The sequence below is a fragment of the Schistocerca cancellata genome, chromosome 5 (genome assembly GCF_023864275.1).
Source record: "Schistocerca cancellata isolate TAMUIC-IGC-003103 chromosome 5, iqSchCanc2.1, whole genome shotgun sequence".
In the NCBI taxonomy this organism is placed as follows: Eukaryota; Metazoa; Arthropoda; class Insecta; order Orthoptera; family Acrididae; genus Schistocerca; species Schistocerca cancellata.
Window position 1 is genome coordinate 432307929 of NC_064630.1, and position 27166 is coordinate 432335094.

General features: G+C 43.5%; 1 protein-coding gene across 1 annotated transcript in view; it reads left to right on the forward strand.

Moving 5' to 3' along the window:
* LOC126188588 (synaptotagmin-5) overlaps nucleotides 1-27166 on the forward strand; it is a 207431-nt gene that overhangs the window by 50047 nt on the left and 130218 nt on the right. Inside the window, exon 2 of the mRNA XM_049930190.1 lies at nucleotides 16695-16876. Coding sequence (XP_049786147.1) covers nucleotides 16695-16876 — 182 coding nt within the window. The remainder of the gene's footprint in view (nucleotides 1-16694; nucleotides 16877-27166) is intronic.

The following is a 27166-nucleotide window of genomic DNA, read 5'->3' on the forward strand; positions in this document are numbered from 1 at the left end:
CAGCCACAGGTCACACAAAATGTAAATAAAAGGTAAAGTACAAATGTTATTAAACAACAATAAAATCTGATATAACGTTTTCCTTACCTCCATAAAATGCATACGGATATATTTCATGAACAATAAAAGGAAAAAAATCACTAAAGCTGCCGCAGCTACGGTGAAACACGTTTGGGCATCAAACGAAACAAAAATTATGCTATCTCGAAAAGGCGGGCCCTCATCAATTCAATATTAAATATATCTAAGCCCCACCTACCGGAATCTGCGTAGGTAAGAGATGTCTTAACCTGGAGCATTGCTTTCCGAAAGCCCATATGCGTTGCTTAAGAACACAACGATTGTTGCAAATCAGTTTATTAAAGCATGCAAAACGTGTCAGACTAGAGAAATATTTTCTGTTTACCCACACACTCATATGTCTCAATAGATTCATATCAAACATGAAAGCTATTTAACAACAAATATCTTTCACTTGTTGGTCATTTTCGGCTTAATGGGTCACCGTCAGGAAGTAACTGACAAGCGTCCGTTAGAGACACTACTCTGCAGGAAACCAGTCATTACAAAGAGAGATCCTATCAACTCGCATAGAATTTTTCGTCATGAAAAATCGAGCGCTCATCGCTCGTGTTGTGCACCAAACATGTTAATTTATAGTATTACATTACAATTTACCAGATGGATAGTATCAAACACACAAAATTAATACATGCAAGTTATATGGATGTAATACTAAAGGTTGTAAGGAACGACAAAGTAAATATAATGACTGTTACACTAGTAATCAGTAGGACCGCGGTTACAATAGAGAGTGGCGTCTTAATCGGATCATGTGAAGCTTAAGAGTGGGAATGTGCTCTGCTGTAACGATTTAGAGCCAGGTGAGTATTTTATGGTAAATGCTTATTTAACTAAAGTCCGTCTAACAGATTGACTTTATTTTTCTTTATTGTTATGTGCAGCATTTCTGTGCTGACTTTATTCCTATGACCTTTCTTCAGCAAAATGTAGTCTGACTTGTGTAATATTCAGCTACATTCATGCTCAGTCAGTCTCGTTGCTTGAAAGCAGTCATTCGACATGAAATATTTCATAATCGTAAAATTTCTGATGTGTCTGGTAGTGTGTCTGCAGCAGTATTAGACGATTCACAAAAATGTCGAAGCCAGTACTTAAAATCAAGTATCACATGAATCTCACATCAGATCTGTACACGGTTAGAATAACGAAAGCTACCGTTAGTATACTCACACATATTGCACTACATCATACCACAGAATGTGCAATATGTTTAGTCTTCATCCAGTGTTAATTTGAGTCTACGGTACTTCCTCCTACACTCTCCCATCAGCACAGCATTTTTTTCAGGAACACCAACTTCTAACACTTATTGCACAAAGTGATACCACAACGTCAAGCAGTCCCCGCAGGGCATGGTCAAAAGCGTCCTATCGTTGACTCAGGATACTAATTACTGCTTCACAATACATTCATTCCTTAATGGAATTTGTCATAAATAATATATATCTCACTCAAACAACAGCTCAGTTAATAGAACAAATACGATAAACAAGAATAATCTACATACACTGATAAGCCAAAATATTATGACCACTGCCCACCGCGACGCTGGATGCCGCCTGGTGGCGCTGTGCGCATGTGACGTGGTAATGAAAGTATGTAAGTGGAGGAGACATGGACGGGGGATAATCCTAGCGAAGATATGGGCTACAAATGGGGAAATGTTAAAGTAACCTCCCACAGGGGAGTGTTATGGACCAATGCTTTTCACAATATACCGGGTGATCAAAAAGTCAGTATAAATTTGAAAACTTAAAAAACCACGGAATAATGTAGATAGAGAGGTAAAAATTGACACACATTCTCGGAATGACATGGGGTTTTATTAGAACCAAAAAAAAAAACACCCCATATTGCTAGATGCGTGAAAGATCTCTTGCGCGTGTCTTTGGTGATGATCGTGTGCTCAGCCTCCACTTTCGTCATGCTTGGTCTCCCAGGTCCCCAGACCTCAGTCCGTGCGATTATTGGCTTTGGAGTTACCTGAAGTCGCAAGTGTATCGCAATCGACCGACATCTCTGGGGATGCTGAAAGACAACATCCAATGCCAATGCCTCACCATAACTCCGGACATGCTTTACAGTGCTGTTCCTCGACTACAGCTATTGTTGAGGAATGATGGTGGACATATTGAGCATTTCCTGTAAAGAACATCATCTTTGCTTTGTCTTACTGCGTTATGCTAATTATTGCTATTCTTATCAGATGAAGCGCCATCGGTCGGACATTTTTTGAACTTTTGTATTTTTTGGTTCTAATAAAACCCCATGTCATTCCAAGCTTGAGTGTCAATTTGAACCTCTCTGTCTACATTATTCCATGATTTATTCAGTTTTCAAATTTATACTGACTTTTTGTCACCCTCTATATAAATGACCTAGTAGATAGTGTCGGAAGTTCCATGTGGATTTTCGCGGATGATGCTGTAGTATACAGAGAAGTTGCACCATTAGAAAATTGCAGCGAAATGCAGGAAGATGTGCAGCGGATAGGCTCTTGGTGCAGGGACTGACAACTGACCCTTAACACAGACAAATGTAATGTATTGCAAATACATAGAAAGAAGGATCCTTTATTGTATGATTATATGATAGCGGAACAAGCACTGGTAGCAGTTAATTCTGTAAAATATCTGGGAGTATGAGCACGGAATGGTTTAAAGTGGAATGATCATATAAAATTAACTGTTGGTAAGGCGGGTGCCAGGTTGAGGTTCATTGGGAGAGTTCTTAGAAAATGTATTCCATCAATAAAGGAGGTGGCTTACAAAACACTCGTTCGGCCTATACATGAGTATTGCTCATCAGTGTGGGATCCGTACCAGGTCAAGTTGACAGAGGAAGTAGAGAAGATCCGAAGAAGAGCGGCGCGTTTCGTCACAGGGTTATTTGGTAAGCGTGATAGCGTTACGGAGATGTTTAGCAAACCCAAGTGGCAGACTCTACAAGAGAGGCGCTCTGCATCGCGGTGTGGCTTGCTGTCCAGGTTTCGAGAGGGTGCGTTTCTGGATGAGATATCGAATATATTGTTTCCCCCTACTTATATCTCCCGAGGAGATCACGAATGTAAAATTAGAGAGATTCGAGCGCGCACGGAGGCTTTCCGGCAGTCGTTCTTCCCGCGAACCATACGCGACTGGAACAGGAAATGGAGGTAATGACAGTGGCACCTAAAGTGCCCTCCTCCACACACCGTTGGGTGGCTTGCGAAGTATAAATGTAGATGTAGATGTAGATGAAATCCACAGAGATAAGCGACTTTGACAAAGATTATTATTACACAGAGCCTCTGAACGAGTATCTCGAAAACGGTGAAGCTGGTCGAATATTCACGTGTTACTGTCGTGAGCTTCTACGGAAAGAGGTAGGACAGTGAAGTTACCACTACGCACTAAATCGTTGCATGTCTACGACTCTTAATAGGACGTGGGGTTCGGAGGCTTGTCTGCTCTGTGGATTAGAATAGATGGTGACCTGTGATACCTCTGCCGAAACAGCACAACGCTGGTGCATGCACAAGTATTTTGGAGCACACCGTCCACCGTACATTGTTGAACATGGAGTTCCGCTGCGGACCACCCCTACGTGTTCACATGTTAACCCAACGACATCGTCAATTACGATTACAATGGGCACGGGACCATAGGGGTTCGACCGTCGATCAATGGAAAAGTGTGAGCTCTTCGAGTGAATCACGTTTTTGCTACAATATGTCGATGATCGTCTCCACAAACTGCGTCATTGAGGTGAACGGCGGTTCCAAACGTGCAGCGCGTTATGGACGCAAGCTGCTGGGAGCAGTATTATGCTACGGGAGACATTCTCCTGCGCTCGCATGGGACCTTTGGTAGTAATTGAAGACACGCTGAAAGCTGCGAACAATTTGCATCCCTTCATGCTTGATGTCTTCCCCGATGGCGGTGTCATCTTTCAACAGTATAATTGTCCGTGTTACGGAGCGACGACCGTGCTACCAGACACATCAGTACATTATAGTGAACTCACGTTGATATCTCGGTCACTAAATTCACTTGATGTAAATCCTATGGAGCCCATCTGGGTGGTTATCGGGCGCCATCACCGCCTAAGCAAATCATCGGCCCGTTATTTACGCGAATTACACGCCTTGTGCTCAGACAACGAATGCCACATACCTCCACAAACCTGCCAACAAACTGTCGGATCCTTGATACGCAGAATCAGTGATTTATTTCGTTCCGAAGACGGACATACACGCTATTAAGCAGGTGGTCATTGTTTTGCTCATCAGTGTAAATACTTACGGGTACTTACTCTGATACAGGAAAGCGTCCGTTATTCAGGATCACACATTATCAGTAACTTGTCAGCAGCCATTAAAAGTTTATCTATTAATGAAGTAGAATATAAGAGGAGCCTAAGGCTTTATCGGTGGCCAATTCTTCCACTTCACTGACGAATTTCTCGGTGGAACCAACTGATGCCCATGTTAGTAATAATACAATAACGTGTCACGCAAAACCTAATATGTGCATATTTAATACAGCAATGTGATCTGTGCAAATAGGTGTTGTAAATTAGTTTGTGTTTATGATTCTTGACTAAGTAGCCTAGAATTATCTTATATACTTTAGCGTATATTCTTTAACTTATTTGTGACTAGTTTGATATTAACTTTTAAATGAAAATGTGTTTCAGAGTTTTTGCTTATTCCAACTTCTTGAAAGCAATTTTATTTAAACTCTGTGTAGGGATTTTTAGCATATCTCCTTTTTTGTAATTATATTTTATGCATTATTGTTCTTATTTTTTGTTGTATATCCTCAGTTGTATGTCCTATGAAAGTATAGCTATCTATCCAGACCGGACATCGTTATCTGTCTTTGCGCTGGCGTCGGAGATAAACATTCCCTTTTAGTGATAAGGTACAACCTTGAACATACACTGAAAACTGTAAACTATGATGTTCTTAGCCAGCACCTCCCCGCTTAGCAATATTTCACACCATGTTGTTCAAGACAAGCGACCATAACAGACGACGTATTTGCGTAGTCATATGAAAGAAAAAACTAATTTTTTACATGTAGTGGAAAAAATTACAATCTATCTGTCATAGCACAACGTGAACAATATTATATGGCGCTAGATACATGTTTAAGTTTCATTGTTTGGGTTTTCTGGGGTTACCTGGAAGAATGTTGCATTTGTAGATTTATCCTGACATTTCTTCCTCCTCATTATGTTGGTTGCGACCTGCATAATACAAAATAGTTAGGATTCTTCTTAAAGTAAAGCTGGGGAAAGCCAACAAAACACTAGTTTCATTACACTATGTGATCAAAAGTATCCGGACACTCCGAAAAACATAGGTTTTTCATATTAGGTGCATTGTGCTGCCACCTACGGCCAGGTACTCCGTATCAGCTACCTCAGTAGTCATTAAACATCGTGAGAGCAGAATGGGGCGCTCCGCAGAACTCACGGATTTCGAACGTGGTCAGGTGCTTGGGTGCCACTTGTCATACGTCTGTACGCGAGATTTCCACACTCCTAAACATCCCTAGGTGCACTGTTTCCAATGTGATGGTGAAGTGGAGACTTGAAGGGACACGTACAGCACAAAAGCGTACAGGCCGACGTCGTCTGTCGATTGACAGAGACCGCCGACAGTTGAAGAGGGTCGTACTGTGTAATAGGCAGACGTCTATCCAGACCAATCACACAGGAATTCCAAACTGCATCAGGATCCATTGCAAGTACTATGACAGTTAGGCGAGAGGTGAGAAAATTTGGATTTCATGGTCGAGCTGCTGCTCATAAGTCACACATCACGCCGGTAAATGCCTCGCTTGGTGTAAGGAGCGTAAACATTGGACGATTGAACTGTGAAAAAACATTGTGCGGAGTGACGAATCACGGTACACAATGTGGCTACTCAATGGCAGGGTGTGGGTATGGCCAATGCCCGGTGAACGTCATGTGCCAGTGTGTGTAGTGCCAACAGTAAAATTCGTAGGCGGTGGTGTTATGGTGTGGTCGTGTTTTTCATAGAGGGAGCTTGCACTCGTTTTGTCTTGCACTATCATAGCACAGGCCTATATTGATGTTTTAACCATCTTCTTGCTTCCCACTGTTGAAGAGCACTTCGGGCATGGCGATTGCATCTTTCAACACGATCGAGCATCTGTTCATAATGCACGGCCTGTGGCGGAGTGGTTACACGACATTAGCAACCCTGTAATGGACTGATCTGGCCAGAGTCCTGACCTGAATCCTATAGAACACCTTTAGGGTGTTTTGGAACGCCGACTTTGTCCCAGGCCTCACCAAACGACATCGATACCTCTGCTCAGTGCAGCGCTTCGTGAAGAATGGGTTGCCATTCCCCAAGAAACCTTCCAGCAGCTGAATGGACGTATGCCTGCGAGAGTGGAAGCTGTTATCAAGGCTAAGGGTGGGTCAACACCATATTGAATTCCAGCATTACGGATGGAGGACGCCACGAACTTGTAGGTCATTTTCAGCCAGGTATCCGGATACTTTTGCTCACATAGCATATCACCGACTTTCAGTCTTAATGTTCCATCTATCCTCACCCTGTAAGTCTAAACTGGTTAAGGGAGGTAATCCATTACAGCCATCACTTCAGTAAACTGACTTCTTATTCTGGAGTCCTATGAGGAACCTGTCATACAAGACCGAATTCGATATACACCATTGGATTAGAATTTTAACTAGCGCAGTGATTTTACGTTCATTTGAATCTGACTTAATACATGGCAGCGTCTTGGGATACGATCTCAGCTGCCACCAATGCTAGATTCGGGGACTGGCGGCGTTTCCATAAGACCTGTGGTCAACAAGTGTCCTCTGGCACCTGCTGGGCTGTTTCCCATAGTCCATAAAAGCCGAGACATTCCCGTGCTCAATACTGGTCAGCGATTGATAGGCTCGCTCAAGAATTAGAATCTTTCTGATAACATCAAGTTTTCTCTCAGTAACATTCTTCTTCTTCTCCTTCTTCTTCTTCTGTCATGCTTTTGGCTTTGCTCAGTCTGTTGCAGAAACACTTGCTGGCCTTGCAAAGCATCTTTTACTTTGCGGAATATATTGCCAAAAATGTAGAAGTAATCTCGGCTCCTCCTTTCGCAAACAGATGGGATAACAATTTTTGTCTATTTTCTTCACACTTTTCATCAATACCAAATATTTTCAATTTCTTTCCAATATTCGTGTTGCCTTTATAATCTAACTTTGTGTATCCTGCTAGGTTCCCTATCTTCCCGAGGAATTTCCTTTCATAGGCCTGTAATCTTATTCTAACTTTTTTTAACTACCCAAGATAATCATAAAGCAATGTTAGACTGATGTATCTTTATAAAATTTAAGGTAAGTTTATCTGCTTACTTTATTTCGAAGACATCTTCTAATGGTACTGTTTAGGCAACTTCTCAGTTCTGTCTTCTTGATATAGGTCTCATGTGAACGTTAACTTGTTACGTAAAAATAAGAGTAGAAGTCAATAAAGTTTTGTCTGAAACTGCTTTATCTCAGTTACGCAACAGAGGAAGGATAACAAGTGCAACACAATAACACAAAATTAATTCTTCGCAGAAAGCAATGACACGAAGACATCCGAAATTCAAATCAACTACGTACTGTACGTTTGACCCAGGACATGATCAAAATGATGTCCATGTAGACAAAGAGAGTGACGTGCTCGACTTCTTACCGGTCTCCGAATGTTGCAGTCTCCGTTCATCTCATTCTGCACAGCGGCACAGCCATTTTCAGTTCGCTGCTGAAGTTGTGCTACATTCTCAATTGCAACACCAAACGCCTTGAGACGGCCGCAATAGTTGAAGTCCAGTGTTAAGATCTGTAGATTGGTGGGCAAACTCGTCCTGCGCGACCTGTTCACTTATATGGACAAGAAACTTCGAGATATTCTCTTGCTCCCGACTGCAATTTGTAGTGCCACCGTTGACAAAGCAAATCAGTCGATATGCAGGCGAAAAATTGGAACTTACGTTCCTATGGGACCAAACTGCTGAGGTCATCGGTCCCTAGGTTTACACACTACTTAATCTAACTTAAACTAACTTACGCGAAGGACAACACACACACCCATGCCCGATCGAGGACTCGAACCTCCGACGGGGGGAGCAGCGCGAACCGTAGAAAGGCGCCCTAGACCGCATTGCTACCCCGCGCGGAGATATGTAAGACAATACGACACATCAAAAGCCTGTTCTTGCCCATGATATAATGCCTATCAGAAATGGCAATATGCATCATAACTCGAAAATAAAGCAGTTTCCGACAAAACTTTATTCAAGTTTTTGATCCATTCATTACAACCACGAAGCTTATACAGTTTTCTTGCCCATGATATAATGCCTATCAGAAATGGCAATATGCATCACAACTCGAAAATAAAGCAGTTTCCGACAAAACTTTATTCAAGTTTTTGATCCATTCATTACAACCACGAAGCTTATACAGTTACTTTTGTATCACTCTGTATAACTTTGTTGGTTAAAATCGTATGTATAATACTGTAGTTTTATTACCCATTACCGTATTATTTATTCTATGTATATATTAAAGAGCAGTGGTGAAAGACTGCAGCCTTGGCGAAGTCTTCAGTTTGTAGCACCTGTTCTCTTATTATCACCAGTCACTTGGATTCTTACATTGTTTTAGATCTCCTGCATTACTTGTAAAAGATGTAATGGTATGCCTCTTCTTTTTAGTATCGCCCACAATAGTTGTCTGTTTTCTTTACCGAAAGCCTTTAGGAGTATATAATGTATAAAAAGGGTGTGTGTTTCAATATTGTATTCCTTATGTTTATAATTTCCGTTTTAATCCTCTGACAGAATGCACTCCATTTTGCGCTTCAGTGTTTTAGTTATTATTATAGCATACTAGCTTATACGTAGAGTTCAGTAAAGGTATCCCTCTATAATATTCGGGATTTGATATGTTGCCCTACTTGACATTGGTTTTCTGATATCTTCCATTCGCTGGGTATTTCCTTCCTTGCCCAGCAAACATTCGGAAATGTAAGGATCTTGTTTTAGATTCTACTGAAGAGTATTTTATCAGTTCGCTATTTTCATAGTCACATCCTACTGCCTTTACGTATCTAGCAAATCTGACATCATGCTCTAATTTTTGGAGACCTATACTTGATTCTACAGCTGCCTCATTTTATATATTGGTTTCATCAGTTCACAAATTTTTGCAATAACTGGGACAGTCTTCGTTCGTGTGTTTTCAGTCCTGCCTATAGAGTTATGCCGCTCATCTTTATGCGACTTTATGCTTAACTTCATCACCTTTGCCATTTACTTCTTATATCTTTCCTTATTGTACTGAGCTGGGTGCTACAGGTATTTTATATATAGTTTTCTCTTTATTCCAACTTTCCCTTCAATTTCTTTCGTCCAAAACATGTGTCTTTTCCTCGTTTTCCTTTGTTTTATTTTACCTAACGATTCACTGACTGCAATTCCTATTATGTTTTTAATTAATTCCCATTAATGTTCAGTACTGTCTGCTTGTAGGAGTCTACCCGTTATTTTGTCCATCCGTCTTTGGTATAGATTCTTGACAGAACTCCCGTCCTAGTAAGTATATTCTACCTATCTACACTGAAGAGCCAAAGATACTGGTACATCTGCCTAATATCGTGTAGCCCCTCCCCCCCTCCCCCAAAGCACGCAGATGTGCCGCAACACGACGTGGCATGGACTCGACTAATGTCTGAAGTAATGTTGGAGGGAACCGACGCCATGATTTCTGCAGGGCTGTCCATAAATCCGTAAGAGAACGACGGGGTTGGAGATCTCTTCTGAAAAGCACGTTGCAAGGCATCCAAATATGCTCATTATCGTTCATGTCTAGGGAGTTTGGTGGCCATCGAAAGTGTTTAAACTCAGAAAGGTGTTCCTGGAGCCACTCTGTAACAATTCTGGACGTGTGGTGTGTAGCATTGTCCTACTGGAATTGCCCAAGTCCGTCGGACTGCACAATGGACATGCATGGATGCACATGTTCAGACAGTATGTTTACATACCTGTCACCTGTCGGAGTCGAATCTAGACGTATCAGGGGTCCCATACCACTCCAACTGCACATCCCACACACCATTACAGAGCCTCCATTGAAAGGTGGCTACACTGAGTCACAGCGCCAGAGATTGCGCCAGAGAGTATTTTTCTGCCGCCTCCACTGGGGCAGTAGTAGTTCTGAGGTTGCCGTGGGCAGTGCTTGTTGCGAGGATGTCGATAGCAGTACCAGTTGAGGGAATGTCGTGTGCAGTTGTTCTGTTGGGTGAGACAGCAGATGCTGTTCGATTTGGGATGTTGTAATGATCACAGTGTATTTTTCGTCAATATATATGAAGGTAACAAAATAAAAATTTTATTTCAAATTTCCTACATAACAATGCCTCTTGGTCACAGGTTCAGTCAACAAAGCATCTGGCTTGTGTTCATGTATTAGACTGTAATTCTGGTTTCTATATGCAATTATAGTATTTCTGGTTTTTTAATTACTTCATTGTAAATGGTGTTTATAATATCTTGTCTTACTGAGGAAGAACCGTGCCAGATGTGTACGTTGAATCACACTTCCACACACAGAACAGTTACACTTGTGCTTTGTTGTTTCGCAGCTTTTATAGTTGTTGGGGTCTTAATTAATCAATTGTGTTAACGTAAATTTCCTTTCATTATTGTTATTCTCTGCAGTCATATTGCGTACTAATACTACTCAGGGCCAACCGGTTACGAGACTTCGTAACCGGACATGCAGCAACTAAAAATTATTGTATTATATAATTAATATAATCATGGATCTATGGATTCATGAGGTTGGCTCCGTACCCGTACATGTCCATTCGCTCGATACAATTTGAAACGAGACTCGTCCGACCAGGCAACATGTTTCCAGTCATCAAAAGTCCAATGTTGGTGTTGAGAGGCTCAGGCGAGGCGTAAGACTTTGTGTCGTGCAGTCATCGAGAGTACACGAGTGGGCCTTCGGCTCAGAAAGCCCATATCGATGCTGTTTCGTTGAATGGTTCACACGCTGACACTTGTTGATGGCCCAGCATTGAAACCTGTAGCAATTTGCGGAACTGTTGCCCTTCTGTCACTCTTCAGTCGTCGTTGGTCCCCTTCTTGCAGGACCTTTTTCCGGCCGCAGCGATGTTGGAGATCTGATGTTTTTCCGGCTTCCTGATATTCACGGTACTCTCGTGAAATGGTCGTACCTGAAAATCACCAGTTCATCGCTACCTCGGAGATGCTGTATCCCATCGCTCGTGCGCCGACTGTAACATTACGTGCAAACTCACTTAAATCTTGATAACCTGACATTGTAGCAGCAGTAACCGATCTAACAACTGCGCCAGACACTTGTCTTACAGAGTCGTATTCTGCTTGTTTGCAAATCTCTGTATTTGAATACGCATGCCTACATCAGTTTCTTTGGCGCTTCAGTTTAGCTTGGTTCCTCTGAGCAGTTTTTTGTTTTGTTTTTTATACCATCCCTGCATTAAGACAATCTTTGCTTACAGTATTAATTGGTCCATATCTGTACCCAAGCACATCCTGAAACAGAATAGCTGTTTTCTGGTTTGCTAGGAAACAGTCAACCATAGTTATAGGTCCTCTGGCAGACCACGTGTACTTGTCAATAGCTTGGTGTTTGTAGAAAGGGTTCAAGTCTCTTTAACTGTTAAACGTTGCAAAATGTCTTAGCGTGGTTACCACTGACTGTAATCTTTCCTGTTTTATAGTCTCCACCAATTACAATGTTTGCTGACGCTTCCTGTGGTCGTTTAGTATTCGACAGCCATGGGATTAGAGATTTCAACAAATTAGCAGGATCTACTAACCAGGTGTCAGGTGTGCTTTATCTGCATATCACCTACCGCATTAAACGGATAAAATGGTTTACGACGAGAAAACCTTAGGAATATGTGTCAATAAGAGGAGAAAGGTATTACACAAGCGAATCATAAACTTCAATTTTACTGGACCCATCCACTTTCATATGGAGCGGATGATTGGATTGTAGGCAACACATAAGGCACACATATACACAGTGTGCCTTTGTCCAACACAGCAGGATGCCTACCTTGCTTTTTGCCTGCAGCTTCACTCCCATAAGCACACGTCTCCTCCACTCTCTCTCTGCATCCACCTCTTCCCATCTGTCCCTCCAACTCATCCATCCCCTCTCTGTCCATTCCTTCCTGCTCCCCTCTCTCTCTGTTCATCACACCTATCCTGCTCTCTCCCTATCCATCCCCTCCTGCCATGTCTCTCTGTCCACCACTTTCTATGTCCATCTCGATTTTCTCCAGACATGCCCAACCGCACATGTAACCCCAACAAAACAGGTCTATAACGCAAGCCAATTATGCACTCATCTGTCATACAGGGCATCCTGTGTGTGAGGGCTGAAAAGCCGTTTCTTGCCCCAGACGTGAAGGCCATCTTGCATAGCAGGTCAGTACTGTTCCCATACAACACATCTGTCGAGCAGAGCAGCCTAATGTGTGGGGGCTGGAAAAACGTTTCTTCCCACTGACATGTAGATCACCCTGCAAAGCATGTCTATAGGTCAACCTGATACTACTCACGTACAACACCTGTTAAGCAGAGCTGCATTCGTCTGTAGCAACAAATCTCGAATGTTTCGATTCTCTTCTGTTCTGGTTTTCCAACAATCTATGTTTCACATCCATACAATGATGTGCTCCATATGCACATTCTCAGAAATATCTTCCTCAAATTAAGGCCTGTGTTTGATACTACTAGACTTCTCTTAACCAAGAATGCCCTTTCTGCTTGTGTGAGTCAGCTTTTGATGTCCTCCTTGCTCCATCCATCATTAATTATTTTGCTGCCTAGGTAACACAGATCCTTCAGTTCCTCTACTTTGTAACCATCAATCCTGATATTAAGTTCCTCGCTGTTCTCATTTCTGATGCTTCTTATTACTTTTTTCTTTCTTCCATTTACTCTCAATCCATATTCTATACCTATTAGACTGTTCATTCCATTCAGCAGATCCTGTAATTCTTATTCACTTTCACTCAGGACAGCAATGTCATCAGAAAATCGTGTCACTGATATCTTCTCACCTTGAATTTTGATTCCACTCCTGAACCTTTCTTTTATTTCCATCTCTGCTTCTTTGGCGTACAGATTGCACAGTGGTGGTGAAAGACTGCACCCTTGTCTTAAACCCTTTTTAATCTGAGCACTCCATTCTTGGTTATCCACTCTTATTACTCCCTCTTGGCTCTTATACAGATTGTATACTAGCCATCTCTCTCTATAGCTTATCCCTATTTTTCTTGTGATTCCGAACATCCTGCACCATTTTACTCGTACATTCTCGAACGGTTTTTCCAGGTCGATAAATCCTATGTATGTGACATGATTTTTCTTTGTTCTTCCTCCCATTATCAGCCGCAACATCAGAATTGCTTCTCTGGTACCTTCATCGTTCCTAAAGCCAAACTGATAGTCATCTAACACACTCTCAATATTTTTTTCTATTCTTCTGTATATTATTCTTGTAAGAGTCTTTGAACTGTTATGCTGATTGTCCTCCAAAGCTCTCTTAAATTCTGATTCTAAAACTGGATCCCATATCTATTCTAAATCGACTCCCGTTTCTTCTTATATCACATTAGACAAATCTTTTCCCTCATAGAGGCTTTCAATGTACTCTTTACACCTATCCGCTCTCTCCTCTGCATTTAACAGTGGAATACCCGTTGCATTCTTAATGATACTAACCTTTCTTTTAATTTCATCGAAGGGTGTTTTGCCTGTCCAATATGCTGAGTCAGTTCTTCAGACAATCATTTCTTTTTCAATTTCTTCACATTTTTCATGCAGCCATTTCGCTTCCATACACTTTCTGTTTATTTCGTTCCTCAGTCACTCGTATTTCTATATTCCTGAATTTCCCATAACTTTTTTTACTTCCTTCTTTTATCGATCAGCTGAAATATGGTTTCTTTGCAGTTATCTTGTTTGTACCTATGTTTTTCTTTACAACATCTGTGATTGCCCTTTTTAGAGATTTCCATTCTTCTTTAACTGTACTGCCTACTGAGATATCCCTCATTACCGCATCTATAGTCTTAGAGAACTTCAAGCGTATCTCGTCATTCTTCAGTACTTCCATATCAGACTTCTTTGCGTATTGATTCTTCCTGACTAACCTCTAAACTTCAGCCTACTCTTCATCACTACCACATTGTGATCTGAGTCTAAATCTGCTCCTTGATACGCCTTACAATCCAGTATCTGATTTCGGAATCTCTGCCTAACTATAACGTACCCTAACTGAAATCTTGTCGTATCGCCCGGCCTTTTCCTCCTCTTGTGCTTCTTGAACAGCGTATTCGCTATTACTAGCTGAAATGTATTACAGAACTCAATTAGTCTTTCTCCTTTCTCATTCCTTGTCCCAATCCTATATCCTCCTGTAACCTTTTCCCCTACAACTGCGTTCCAGTCCACCATGACTATTAGATTTTTATCTCCCTTTACGATCTGTATTACTCTTTCAGTATCCTCATATACTTTCTGTATCTGTCCATTTTCAGCTTGCGCGTCGCCGTGTATACCTGAAGTATCGTTGTCAGTGTTGATTTGCTGGCGATTCTGATAAGAACAACCCTATCACTGAACTGTTCACAGTACAATACTCTTTGCCCTACCTTCCTATTCATAATGAATCCCACTCCAGTTATATCATTTTCTGCTGCTGTTGCTATTACCCTACACTATCTGACCAGAAATCCTTGTCTTCTTTCCACTTCACTTCACTGACCGTACGATATCTAGATTGAGCCTTTGCATTTCCCTTTTCAGATTTTCTAACTTCCCCACCACGTTCAAGCTTCTGACATTCCACTCCCCGACTTTCGTCGGTTATTCAGTGTTTTTCTCATGGTCACTTCCACCTAGGCAATCCTCTCCCAGAGATCCGATTGGGTAACTATTCCGGAATCTTTTTCCAATGGAGAGATCATCATCATTACACTTTTTAATTACAGGCCGCATGTCATGTGGATACACGTTATGTGCCTTTAATTCACTGGCTTCCATCGCCTTCAGAATCCTCATGCCGTTCGTCATTGCTGATTCTTCCGTCTTTAAGGGCAATTTCCCACGCCAAGGGCAAGAAAGTGCCTTAAACCTTTGTGCGCTCTTCCGCCCTCTTAGACAATGCCGTTGGCAGAATGAGGGTGACTTCTTATGCCAGAAGTCTTAGGTCACCAGGGAAAATTGTCAATCAAAATTTAAGCTGTGTCGGGTTTCTAACCCGGGACCGAGGACGTTTTGATTTCTAATCACAGACGTTACCACCATTTTATTTTATTTTTTGTCCCGCACTGTTCGTTGCGTTTGGTCTGGGCGGACGTCACATGGCATCCGTATAATTTGATCGTTGATTCCTTTACTCAGTTTTTTATTACAGAGGATAAGTTTGCCCTGTGACCGAACACGCTGAGCTACCGGGCTGGTAAACCCCTAGAGTACTGGTGCCAGTACGTTACACACGGAAAAATCACGTTCTCTGCAAATATCTCCCCTCCTATGGGAGCTAGAATCCTGTTATCCCCATAGTTTTGATACTCATGAAGTGGGCTGTTTTGGGGTTTAGGAGGAGATGTTGGACACATATACGTCATATATGAAGGGCTTATTTCAATAGTGGTACAAGTCCATTTTTGTTCATATTGAGATACAGAGTCCCAGAGTTAAATGAGCGCTGAAAAATGTGCAGTTGAGATACCAGAAACATTCAAGCATATGGCTTCTTGCTAGAGATAAACCTTTCTTTCTGTTTGTTTGGCTCATTAATTTCAGAAGAATTATAGACAGAAAAGTGGAGGTAATGGACTTGTACCACTATTGAAATAAGCCCTTCATATAAGGCTGAAAACTAATTACGTATGCTGACATGCTAGAGATAGACTTGATTAGAATGTATAAGGACCTTGGGAATGGAAGTCTAATGTTTCAACAAGATAATGCTTCAGTGTATGCTTCTAATAAAACCAAAATATATTGATGTGTTGTCCTGACCTGCTCATAGCCCGGATATGAAACTTGTGGAAAACCGTTGGGGAATACATGCAAGTTGTGTTTGTCGCAATGGAAGGGAATTTGAGGCAACAATTTCACTGCAAGAACTACAAATCCCAACAAAATCAATGCCGAAGATAATTATTGAGGTAATTAGGAAGAACGGAGGTTGGACAAAGTACTAACAATGCAATAGCAGAGCAGAACAGTGAGTACCTTATACCAGTTTCCGCGTAGGAAATGAAAACGCCTTATTTTGTTAATCGTATTATGAGAGAAATTATGTAATTTGTCATAATTGTTTACGTCTTATATGTATCTACTACTTTCATAATAATTTCGGCACAGTATGCTACAGACAGTGTGCTATTACTTTCGCAAGAATCCTACCTTTATGCTGATTTCCACTGCTGTATCGTGGTTAGGTAACAGCCGTGGCCTTATGTGGCTGTTGATCCGTACACGAGCTGAGCTACCGCTGGCGCACTGTTGCAGATGGCGGACCCCGCAGCGATGCACAGCGAGGCGTCCTACCTGGCGGTGTACGGCCTGGTGTCTGTGTTGCTGGTCACGCTCGTGGGTGGCTTGCTGTACGTCGCCTGCTCGCGCAGATACCGCCTCAACTGGTTCGAGAAGAACCTGCTGGAGGCCGCCGAGAAGGGCCACATCGACGAGAGGTAAGTGCATGAGAACTGTCAGATGACATAAGGCTGCCACTAGATACCCGAGCTACAATGAATTTTGTTGTGATTGCCAGGAGAGCCAACACCGTGTTACTAGAGGAAGCCGAAAGACACACGTTTTAGCTCACGCAGGCTGGCGTGAGGTCTGGAACAGGACAAGGAAATTAGAATTTAGAAAAAACGGACGTAGCTGGTGGAATACTTAACTTTAATCCATTAATGGTGAACGTCGCTCTTGACTGTACGTGATTCACAGTATCAATAGTAACTGGTAATGGCGCCTTCCTAGGTCGTAGCAAATGACGTAGCTGAAGGCTAAGCTAACTATCGTCTCGGCAAATGAGAGCGTATTTTGCCAGTGAACCATCGGTAGCAAAGTCGGTTGTACAACTGGGGCGAGTTCTAGGAAGTCTCTCTAGACCTGCCGTGTGGCGGCGCTCGGTCTACACTCACTGACAGTGGCGACACGCGGGTCCGACGTATACTAACGGACCGCGGCCGATTTAAAGGCTACCACCTAGCAAGTGTGGTGTCTGGCGGTGACACCACATTCCTCCCCCGCAAATCGGCGTACGGTTGTGGCATAAGGCTTCCACCCGCCGTGGGGAGGACCCCATGTTGACGTATGCGACGAGGTGGGGAGCCTAACAACAGGCGTGGCTGTGCCACCCGCACCCTGCCATTCGGACCACGGGGAGCTAGGAAACGCCTGAAAACCTGCTCCAGGGTGCACGCCAACATGCGGTGTATGCGCCCGCAGAGAGACAGGAGGGACCGAAGGGTCGACCTCCATCGGGCCGGGGCACACGACGGGCGAAGACGACATACGATCCGGAGCGGGCAAGAGTTCCATGTCGGAGGACAACTGGTCACGGGAAGAGATCGGCGTCGCGTGACCCAAGCACAGCACCGATCCCGAAATATGATGCATGCACCATCAACAAAAGGGGCTTCTTGGGATCGAATGGCGTAAGGCAAGTACTGGAAAGCAACGCCGATTTCAACTGGCGAAAGGCGCGTTCGCATGCCGTCGTCCAGACGAACGGAACACCTTTACGGCGTAAGCGATGAAGCGGAGCTGAAATGGAAGAGGCATGCGGCACATATCTGTGATAATAGTTAATTTTTCCCAGCACACTCTGTAGCTGCTTCAAATTCTGCGGCGAAGGCAAGTCTTGTATGGCACGGAGGTGCTCGGGACTGGGATGCATGCCTTGGGCATTGAGTACATGTCCCAGGTAGGGCAAGTCACGAGCAAAAAACACACATTTGTCCTTCCGCAAGCGAAGACCATTTTGTCGCAAGACCTGAAATAATGTTCTGAGATTGGCTAAATGTTCTTCTTCCGTCTTTCCGGAGATCACAATATCGTCCAGATAGTTTGCTGCAGTATGGACCGACGCACAAACAGTTTGTAGATATTGCTGAAACAATGCAGTGGCGGATGCACACCCGAATGGCAGTCGTTTTAATCGATACAAACCAAGATGCGTGTTAACCACCAACAAGCGCTGGGATTCTTCATCCACCGGTATTTGCAAGTACGCATCCGCTAGGTCCAACTTCGAAAAATATTTACACGGGCACGGTTTGTCAAAAAGATCTTCCGGGCGGGGTAAAGGAAAAGTTGCAGTCACTAGTTGTGGATTCACTGTTGCCTTGAAGTCCACAGAAAGTCTCAATTTTCCGGAAGGTTTTGGCAAAATTACTAAGGGTGATGCCCAGAGAGAAGCCTGCACACGTTCAATTACACCTTGTGATTCCACATCGTGTAATGTTTTTGCGAGCTCATCACGCAATGCGTGGGGAACATTGCGCGCTCTGAAAAATTTCGGTTGCGCGTTTACTTTCAGTTCCAAATGTGCTTTATAGATCTTAGTGCAACCGAGGCCCGGTGCAAAAATGTCTGCAAATTCTTCACATAGACGTGAAACACTGTCTGAAGGCACAGTCTGGTCACTGATAGGACCTGATTGACTATAGACAAGTTAAACAACTAAAATAAATCGAAACCAAACAAGTTCACTGCAGAAGAAGAACGAAAGACGTAAAATGACAAGTTTTGTTTGTCATTTGTATGTTGCAAGAATGCTGCACTGTCCTAACACAGGGATCGCTTGACCTGAATAGCTAGTTAACTTAACATTGATCAGTGAAACTGCAGCCCTGGTATCGAGCTGGAATGGTATCACTTTGCCGTTAATGTCCAAGTCCACAAAACGTTTATTGCCCTGCTGACGACAAGACCGACTGTCTCGTGCAACGTGAACTGACACTGGGACAAAATCACTTGCGACTTGACGGGAGTTCCGGCGATGTCGACGCAAACTACTTGTGGGACGAACACAGTCACTGTTAGAGAAAGTGGCACTGGGCGGAATGGAATGGACTATATGAATGGGCGAAGTTTCGCAAGCCTGAGTATCCTTGGGTCGATTCCGATTCCGGCACGAAGCAAAGGGCCTGGAATGATTTTGAGTTTCCGATCTGAGCTTTTTCTGGCAAACACTTTGAACATGTCCTTTTTTATTACAGTAAAAGCAAATAGCTTGGCGTGATGGGCAATTCTCACGCGAATGTCTAGTAGCACACCGCGGGCATGATTTTAGCACTGCATTGGCTTGCTGGCGCGGTACACGTGGCTGAGAGCCTGGTGGCAGCGGCGCGGCCAGGCGTGAGGACTGTTTACTGTTCCGTGCAGCGCGCCCGGTGGGCCGGCTAACCTGACACACGGGTGGCGAAGTTTCAAATGATTCCTGTGCAAAGTCAAGTGTGTCCTGCCGATCCAATATGTCCATCGCTTGTTGAAGGGAGGGATTGACTAGGTTCAAAATCTGTTCCCTTATACGAACATCAGAAACGTTCTGTGCGATTGCATCACATACCATAGTATTTGAATAAGGGATTCCACATTGACACTCAAAAGCACAATCCCTAGTAAGGCCTTGAAAGGTTGCAACCCACTCCCAATTAGTCTGACCTGACGTACGTTTTATACGAAAGAAGGTATACCGTTTGGCAACAACATTGACTGATTCTTTGAAATATGCATCTAATGCAGACAAAATTTCGTCGTAGGACAGAGTTGCTACGTCGCGTCGGGGAAATAATTTGACTATCACACGGTACGTTTGTACACCGACTGAAGACAACAAAAATGGCTGCCACTCGTTACCTTGAATTCTGTAGGCGGCTAGATGGAATCCAAATTGGCGTGACCACTCCATCCAGTTTTCCAGTGCAGTATCAAAAGGTCGAAAAGTTGGTGCAACTGCGTGTTGTGGCTGCGTTAGCAGTGGAGCAGCGGCTGCCGCATCGTTTTGCATCGCCCGTTGACCCTGGACAAGCTGTCCAAGGGCATCCAGTAATGCCTGCATTTGCTGATTCTTTAAGCGATAAAATTCGGACAGTACATCTGGAGATGGTGGCGAAGCCATTACACAAGTAAATCATTGCAGTATTGTTAAGAACGCGATTTTGCCACGTCGCCAATGTTGTGGTTGGCAGGAGAGCCAACACCGTGTTACTAGAGGAAGCCGAAAGGCACGCGTTTTAGCTCATGCAGGCTGGCGTGAGGTCTGGAACAGGACAAGGAAATTAGAATTTAGAAAAAACGGATGTAGCTGGTGGATTACTTAACATTAATCCATTAATGGTGAACGTCGCTCTTGACTGTACATGATTCACAGTATCAATAGTAACTGATAATGGCGCCTTCCTAGGTCGTAGCAAATGACATAGCTGAAGGCTATGCTAACTATCGTCTCGGCAAATGAGAGCGTATTTTGTCAGTGAACCATCGCTAGCAAAGTCGGTTGTACAACTGGGACGAGTGCTAGGAAGTCTCCCTAGACATGCCATGTGGCGGCGCTCGGTCTGCAATCACTGATAGTGGCGACACGCGGGCCCGACGTATACTAACAGACCGCGGCCGATTTAAAGGCTACCATCTAGCAAGTGTGGTGTCTGGCGGTGACACCACAAATTTATATAACGAAAAAGACTGAACCCAAGAGATCATATGAAATGATCCGTACTTTAGAGCAGTTGTCATCAGACTACAGCCCACGAGCTGCATGCAGCCCGAATCAAGCCTTCGTGCTGCCCGCGGTTCTCAGCTGTACTTATAATACAGAGTCCGCCAGAAAAATGTACACACTCTTTGTCAAGCTCTATACAGGTATCGATATTGTTGTTTGGTTTGAGTGACGATTGTGTTGTAGTATAGTCTTTGGTTCAACAGATGTTAATACTTTCATCTCGGTATTGAGAAAACAAGATAGCTGGAGCACGCTAGACATTCGAGCAACGAAAATGTAATGTGGTTTTTCAAGTTTGGTAATGCCGTTGAAGTGCAAAGTCCGTGGAGGCGGGAGTTTGAAACAGAACCGCCAACCCACCTAACAATTAAACGCATCATTGACCAGTTTGAATTGCATGGAACGATTTGTGATATTCACAAAGGAAGATCAGGAAGACGGTGTACTGTTACAAGTCTTCCTTCGTCGGCTCTCGTGTTGGAATCGTTTGGTAATCCTCCACAGAAGTCTGCTGTGCAATGTGCACGTGAAGTGGGGGTAAGCAGTACAAGTGTACGAAGACTTCTGAAAGCTGCAAAGTGGGAAGTTTACATTCCACGATTACTGCACACGATTAATGATGGCGATCCTGATCGCCGAATGCAGTTTTGCGAATGGTATCGGCAAATGGTAACTGATGATGAACAATTTGTGACGAAGATAGTGTGGAGTGACGAGGCACAATTTAAACATAATGGAACCGTGAATCGCCATAACACTGTGCACTGGGCACCGGAAAATCCGCATGTTTATGTGGATAAAGCGGTCAGGGGTTCATGTGGGGTGTGGACTATCATCTAGGTGCTTAGTAGGATCTTTCTTCTTTGATGCTAATGTCACTGGAGAAGTGTATCTGGAAATGTTACGCACATCAATTTTGCCAGGTATACGTGCGCTTTATGGAGCTGATGAAGAGGTCTTCTACCAACAGGACAGGGAGCCACTACACTACCACCTAGCCGTACGAGCTTTCCTGGATGGCAATTTTCCGGGGCATTGGACTGAACGAAGAGGGCCCATTGAGTTTCCTCCACGGTCGCCTGATCTAACGCCTGTGGACTTTTACTTGTGTAGAATTGTGAAAGATAACGATTATCGACGTAAGCCTCAAACGCTGGAGGAACTTCGCCAGGAGATTACAGCGACATGTGCAGCGACCTCCACTGTAACATTGATTGTCATAGTTGCGGCAACCGCTCGTCGTTCTGTTATGTGTATAGCTGCCAACGGTGAACATTTTGAACATTTAAAGTAACCATGAGCTAAACTGAAGGTTGCACAACATGTGTGATCAATTATTAAGTGTAAAATAAACACGTAAGTAATACTTTTCTCACTTAAAATGCGTATACATTTTTCTGGCGGACTCTGTAGTATGCATCCAGTAACCAACCTCCGAACCCAAAGACGTCCGGGTCACCACTGTCTCTAGTCTGCGGCGCGCTAGGCTTGCGAACTCCATATTGCGTTGTGATGGCAGCGATATTCAGATACAAACGACTGTGTGGTTTTGGAGTAACATTTTATTCTGATAAATCGCTTGCCTTCACCAAGAAAATGCAATGTATTCACTAACAAAAAGCGTATGGAATCACAAGTTTTGCTTGATAACCAAGCGAACGAATAACCTAGGTACAGCAAAAAGCACCGACAAAATTAAGGTCACAGATCTCCGCGCTGCAGCAAGAAAAAGGCATTTCGCAGCGCTCCTGACGATAAGTATGTGAAACCTACTGACGTCTGCCAAACGATCAGTTTATGACTTCAGCCGAGGTTGTCGCTGGTTGCGTCCCTACAACGTCAACTAACATTAGGAGCTTCTTAAGAGTGTAGCTTTCCTGCTTATAACAAACAAAAATGTTTACAGAGGCGGTACTATATCTTTAAGACGTGCTTAAGTTTAATTGAGATTGTTAGATTCAGCCACGAGTTACGTGAAGTTGGGCTGTCACCTCAGGAGCAGTGCGGTCGCTGCGGGGTTAGAGGATGTTTTATTATTTGTCTTCCAGTACTGACGGCTAATGGGCGTTCGCAGCTCGATCCGATCAGCTGCTATGGCTTGAATTTTGACAGAGAAGTAACATGGATTCGTGAATTCGCATTACAGAGAGGTTTCTTCCTCAAATGCGGTACTTATTTGTAGCACGGAATATGAAATTAACTAAAGGCTGTCATAGCACAATGCAATGAGTAGAAGAAAACTGTCATCCGAAACATTTGGTAAACATTTGTAATCGTGTCTCATATTGCATAATGCATTTAAATACAATTACTGTTGTCAATCAGTTAATCATCAACATACACGGATAAATCAACACTTCGACAGGCAATTATAGTGTCATAACTTTGGGGTGGCAGCAGTCTGAAGCAGAAAAGGATATTGCAGTGTCTGTGTTATTCTGAATTATGGTGGCAGTATAACGTGCTCGGATAGCCAAATGTTAAGGCGACCGCTCGTGACGTGCGGGAAATCCAGTTTCGAGTCCTGGTCCGGCACAAATTTTCATTGTCGTCTTTCCATCACACAGCTGATGTTGTCCGTATTCGCAATTGCGAATATATTTCCTGTATTTCATGACGGCTGTAGTCGCCACAGTGCGTCCCAATTTGGAATAACACAAGCACTGCAATATCGCATTTATCTGCTGACACCGGGCAAGTGACTCTCAAGTAAAGTGTCTCCCCTGTATGGGAATATTCACAATGGATGTACGAGTACTGATAGTAGGCAGATATTTGACGACATATATAAGTTTGGGTGTGGCCATGAGTCGTGCACTGATAGCCAAATGGTAAGGCGACCGCTCGCGATAAGTGGGAAATCCGGGTTCGATTCCCAATCCGGTACATTTTTGCTTTGTCGTCATATCATTACACAGCTGATAGTTGTCCATATTCGCAACTGCGAATACACTTCATGTGAAGCAATAAACAGTCGACACGTAGTTATCCGAGTGATGCTGACTTTTAACGGTCAGTACTTGGGGACCGGCGGCCGACTTATCGGTCCCTTACTATAGCTGGCCTGTTGTTGGCTCATAACATACTATGTTATGCAGGTTCCCAGTTAATAGGAAGACAGGTACACGAGGCCCTAGGTGCCGTCCTACAGCGTCAGTATTGGCTCTTGAGCAGAAAAGTTTGACGACTACTGTTTTAGAGCCTCACTCACAGTTCTGGAGAAAATGCGTTACTGCCGTAATCATACTCCTTTTAACTAAATGTGCTATTGACGAAAGGGCCTCGGTCCCGATGTAACATATGTGCCTTCTCCTTGGACTTATTATGGCACTGGTGAGCATATTCATTTGCATCAACAGTGCATCAAATTGCTTTCTCTGACAGCAGTGCACGAGTATACGGGAGGATACCCCTAATCGAGTTCTCTCGTGTGAACTCTCGCCAACCGTCTATGCCTGCCATGCTCTTGTTCGTAATGTCGGAATCACTTTCTGTTACGCTTCTTGTGAATATTTGTAGAAAAGTTGCTTTGCGCGTAAGCAGTTACTTAGTGGAATATTGTGTGGAATTTCGTGATGAAAAAGTGTTAATAAAAAAGACGTATAGCTGAGAACGAAGTCTTTTGCGACGGCACTGTTGCCGCGTCAGTTCAGGGTAAAAGCTCGAGTTTTCAACGATTACCTCCACTGTCTTCGTCTGGACCAACTGACTGACTAAACTGCTGCTGTGGTGGACTTACATTGCCCACAGACGGCTTCTGATTAGTTGAGCCACAGACGGCTCCATTAGTGGGTGCATAACTTCGTAGCGTTTTTCCATAAATTTGATAAACAAAACAGACACACATAACAGACTCTTTAGTGAACAATAATATGTTCTCCTTCACTGTTTACCACAGTCTGCCAACGCTGGGCTAACTCTTCGACTTCGCGACTGTAGAAATCAAGTGCGTTTGAAGCGAAGAACTTGTCGAGTCATATTCGAAGAACATTTTCATTCGGATTGAAAGTTCCATGAAGGTTGTTCGATAGAGAGCTGAAAAGGTGAAAATCTGAGGGCGCAAGGGGTGCGGAATGACTTCCCAACCCAACTCTTGTAGTGTTTTTCGTCGGTCTCGCAGAATGCGGGCGGGCTTTATCGTGGAGTAGAATCACTTCACGCAGTCTTCTTGGTCGTTGTTCTTATATTGCGTCTGTAAGACGTCTCGGTTGTTGACTATAAATGTCAGCAGTGATGGTTATACTTCGGGGAAGCAATTTGTATTACACCACACCGTCGCTGATCCTCCCGATGCATAGCATTATCTTTTGTGGATGCGAGCAGGTCTTTGTTTCAGCTCGACCATTCCTTTCTTTTCCTTATGTTAGCATGAAGACACCATTCCTCATCACCAGTAACAGTACAGGATAGGAATGATCGGTGTTGTTCGAAAGCCTATTGATTACGAGCAAGTAGAGATGCAGATATGGCCACTTGCTGATTTTTGTGATTTTGGCTTCGAGCATGCGGTACCCATACGCCCCACTTTTGTTCTCCATTGCACACAAATGTCGCACGATGGTGGAATGATCGCTGTTCTTCACATCTGCCACTTCTCAAGTACACTGACGTGGATCATTGTGCATTAATGCATTTAAACGATCTTCATCAAACCCCAAAGATCTTCCTTAACATGAGAGACACTAACATCAAAACGTTCCTCCCTAAACGAGAAAACCATTCCTTGGCGTCCTCTGTCCAGCAGCATTAGCGTCATACATGGCGCAAATGATTCTGTCAGCCTTCGCAACTGTTACTCCTCTATTGAACAGAAACAGAAGAATACGTCCGGATGACAAAATGACAATATCTAAGCTCAGATACCAATAGTGAACTACAAATAAAAAATAACAATCGATAAATAAACCTACAACAACCGGAATACCAACAAGCAAAACAAAAACGCTTAGAACTTATGAAACAATTCAGTTGATGTCACCGTCTGTGCTGATGGCGCCACTGTTCGCACAGTAGCGTAAACTTTGCGACGAATATCTCTGCTTCTTCCTTGCATCGACAGCCGCGTTCCATGCATTGTCGCGGCTGAAGTTCTTCTCGCACATTCTTATCTCTACAGCCTCTTCAATTTCAGAATCCCAGTATGTAGAAGCCTGGGACAAAACTTTTGTTTCGTCGGACAGTATTTTGTGGGAACAAACCCTGGACTGACGAGGCAATAAGAGGGAGAATATTTTGTACGCTGGTACCGTCGCGTAACAAAAACCGTGTTTCGTAGAAACGGAGTACTGTCTAACGAATCAAAAGTTTTGTCCCAGGTTTTTACGTAGTGGGACTTTGTAATTAAAGAGGCTGTCGAAATAATAGTGGGTAAGAAGAACTTCAATCGTGACAACGAATATAATCTTAACGGTGCTCGCAAGCGAGCTGTCGATGCAGAGAAGAAGCAGGGAGATTCTTCACACTAAGAAGGGAGCGGTGCCGCCGTCAGCGAAGACACTGATACGCTCTGCGACTTATCAGTAGCCGTCCATGGGCTATATAAGGCAGCCACAGCAGTAGTTCAGAAAGTCAGTTGCGCTTGACGAAGGCGACGGAGGTTATCGTCGAAAGCTCGAGGTTTCATCCCGAAATGGCGCTGCAAGAAGTCCGAGAATATTTTATACAATAAATCTAGTTCTATCACAGTTGTTAATCAACCGCTGCGTTCTTAAAATTCAAGTAATAGACATTAGAAATTATCTTGCTGTGGTGTTACAACACGCTTCGTAACTCTGTTGAGACAGGGTCTCAGATCCGTGACTGATAACCTCGTTGGTTATAAAGGCTGAGGCAAACAGGACATTAATGTTTCAGTCCGACCGTTACTTGTGTATTTCATTACTAGGCGGTGTGTGACAGGTCATTGGTGCCGAGCAACTCACGGTTTTCATGCTGCATGAATGAAATAGCAGCAGTGGCTGTTGTGAATGTGGTCGCACCTCAGCAGGACTGGAGTAGGTGCTCAGAAATAAGACCTCTGAATGATCAACGCCTACACTCACAACCAAAATTTTTGATTGTATCCCGGCAGCTGTTGAAGTGCCGCACATTAGGCTTAGCAGCAAAGAGACCCACAGAAGCAATATATCGACCTATCTGGCCCCCTGGCATCCTCCGCAATTTGCCTTGGGCGTGTCCTTTTTCGACTGGTGCCTACCCAGTTCTTTATCCGACCAATAGAATAATTTTTTATTGAGTGGCGCCC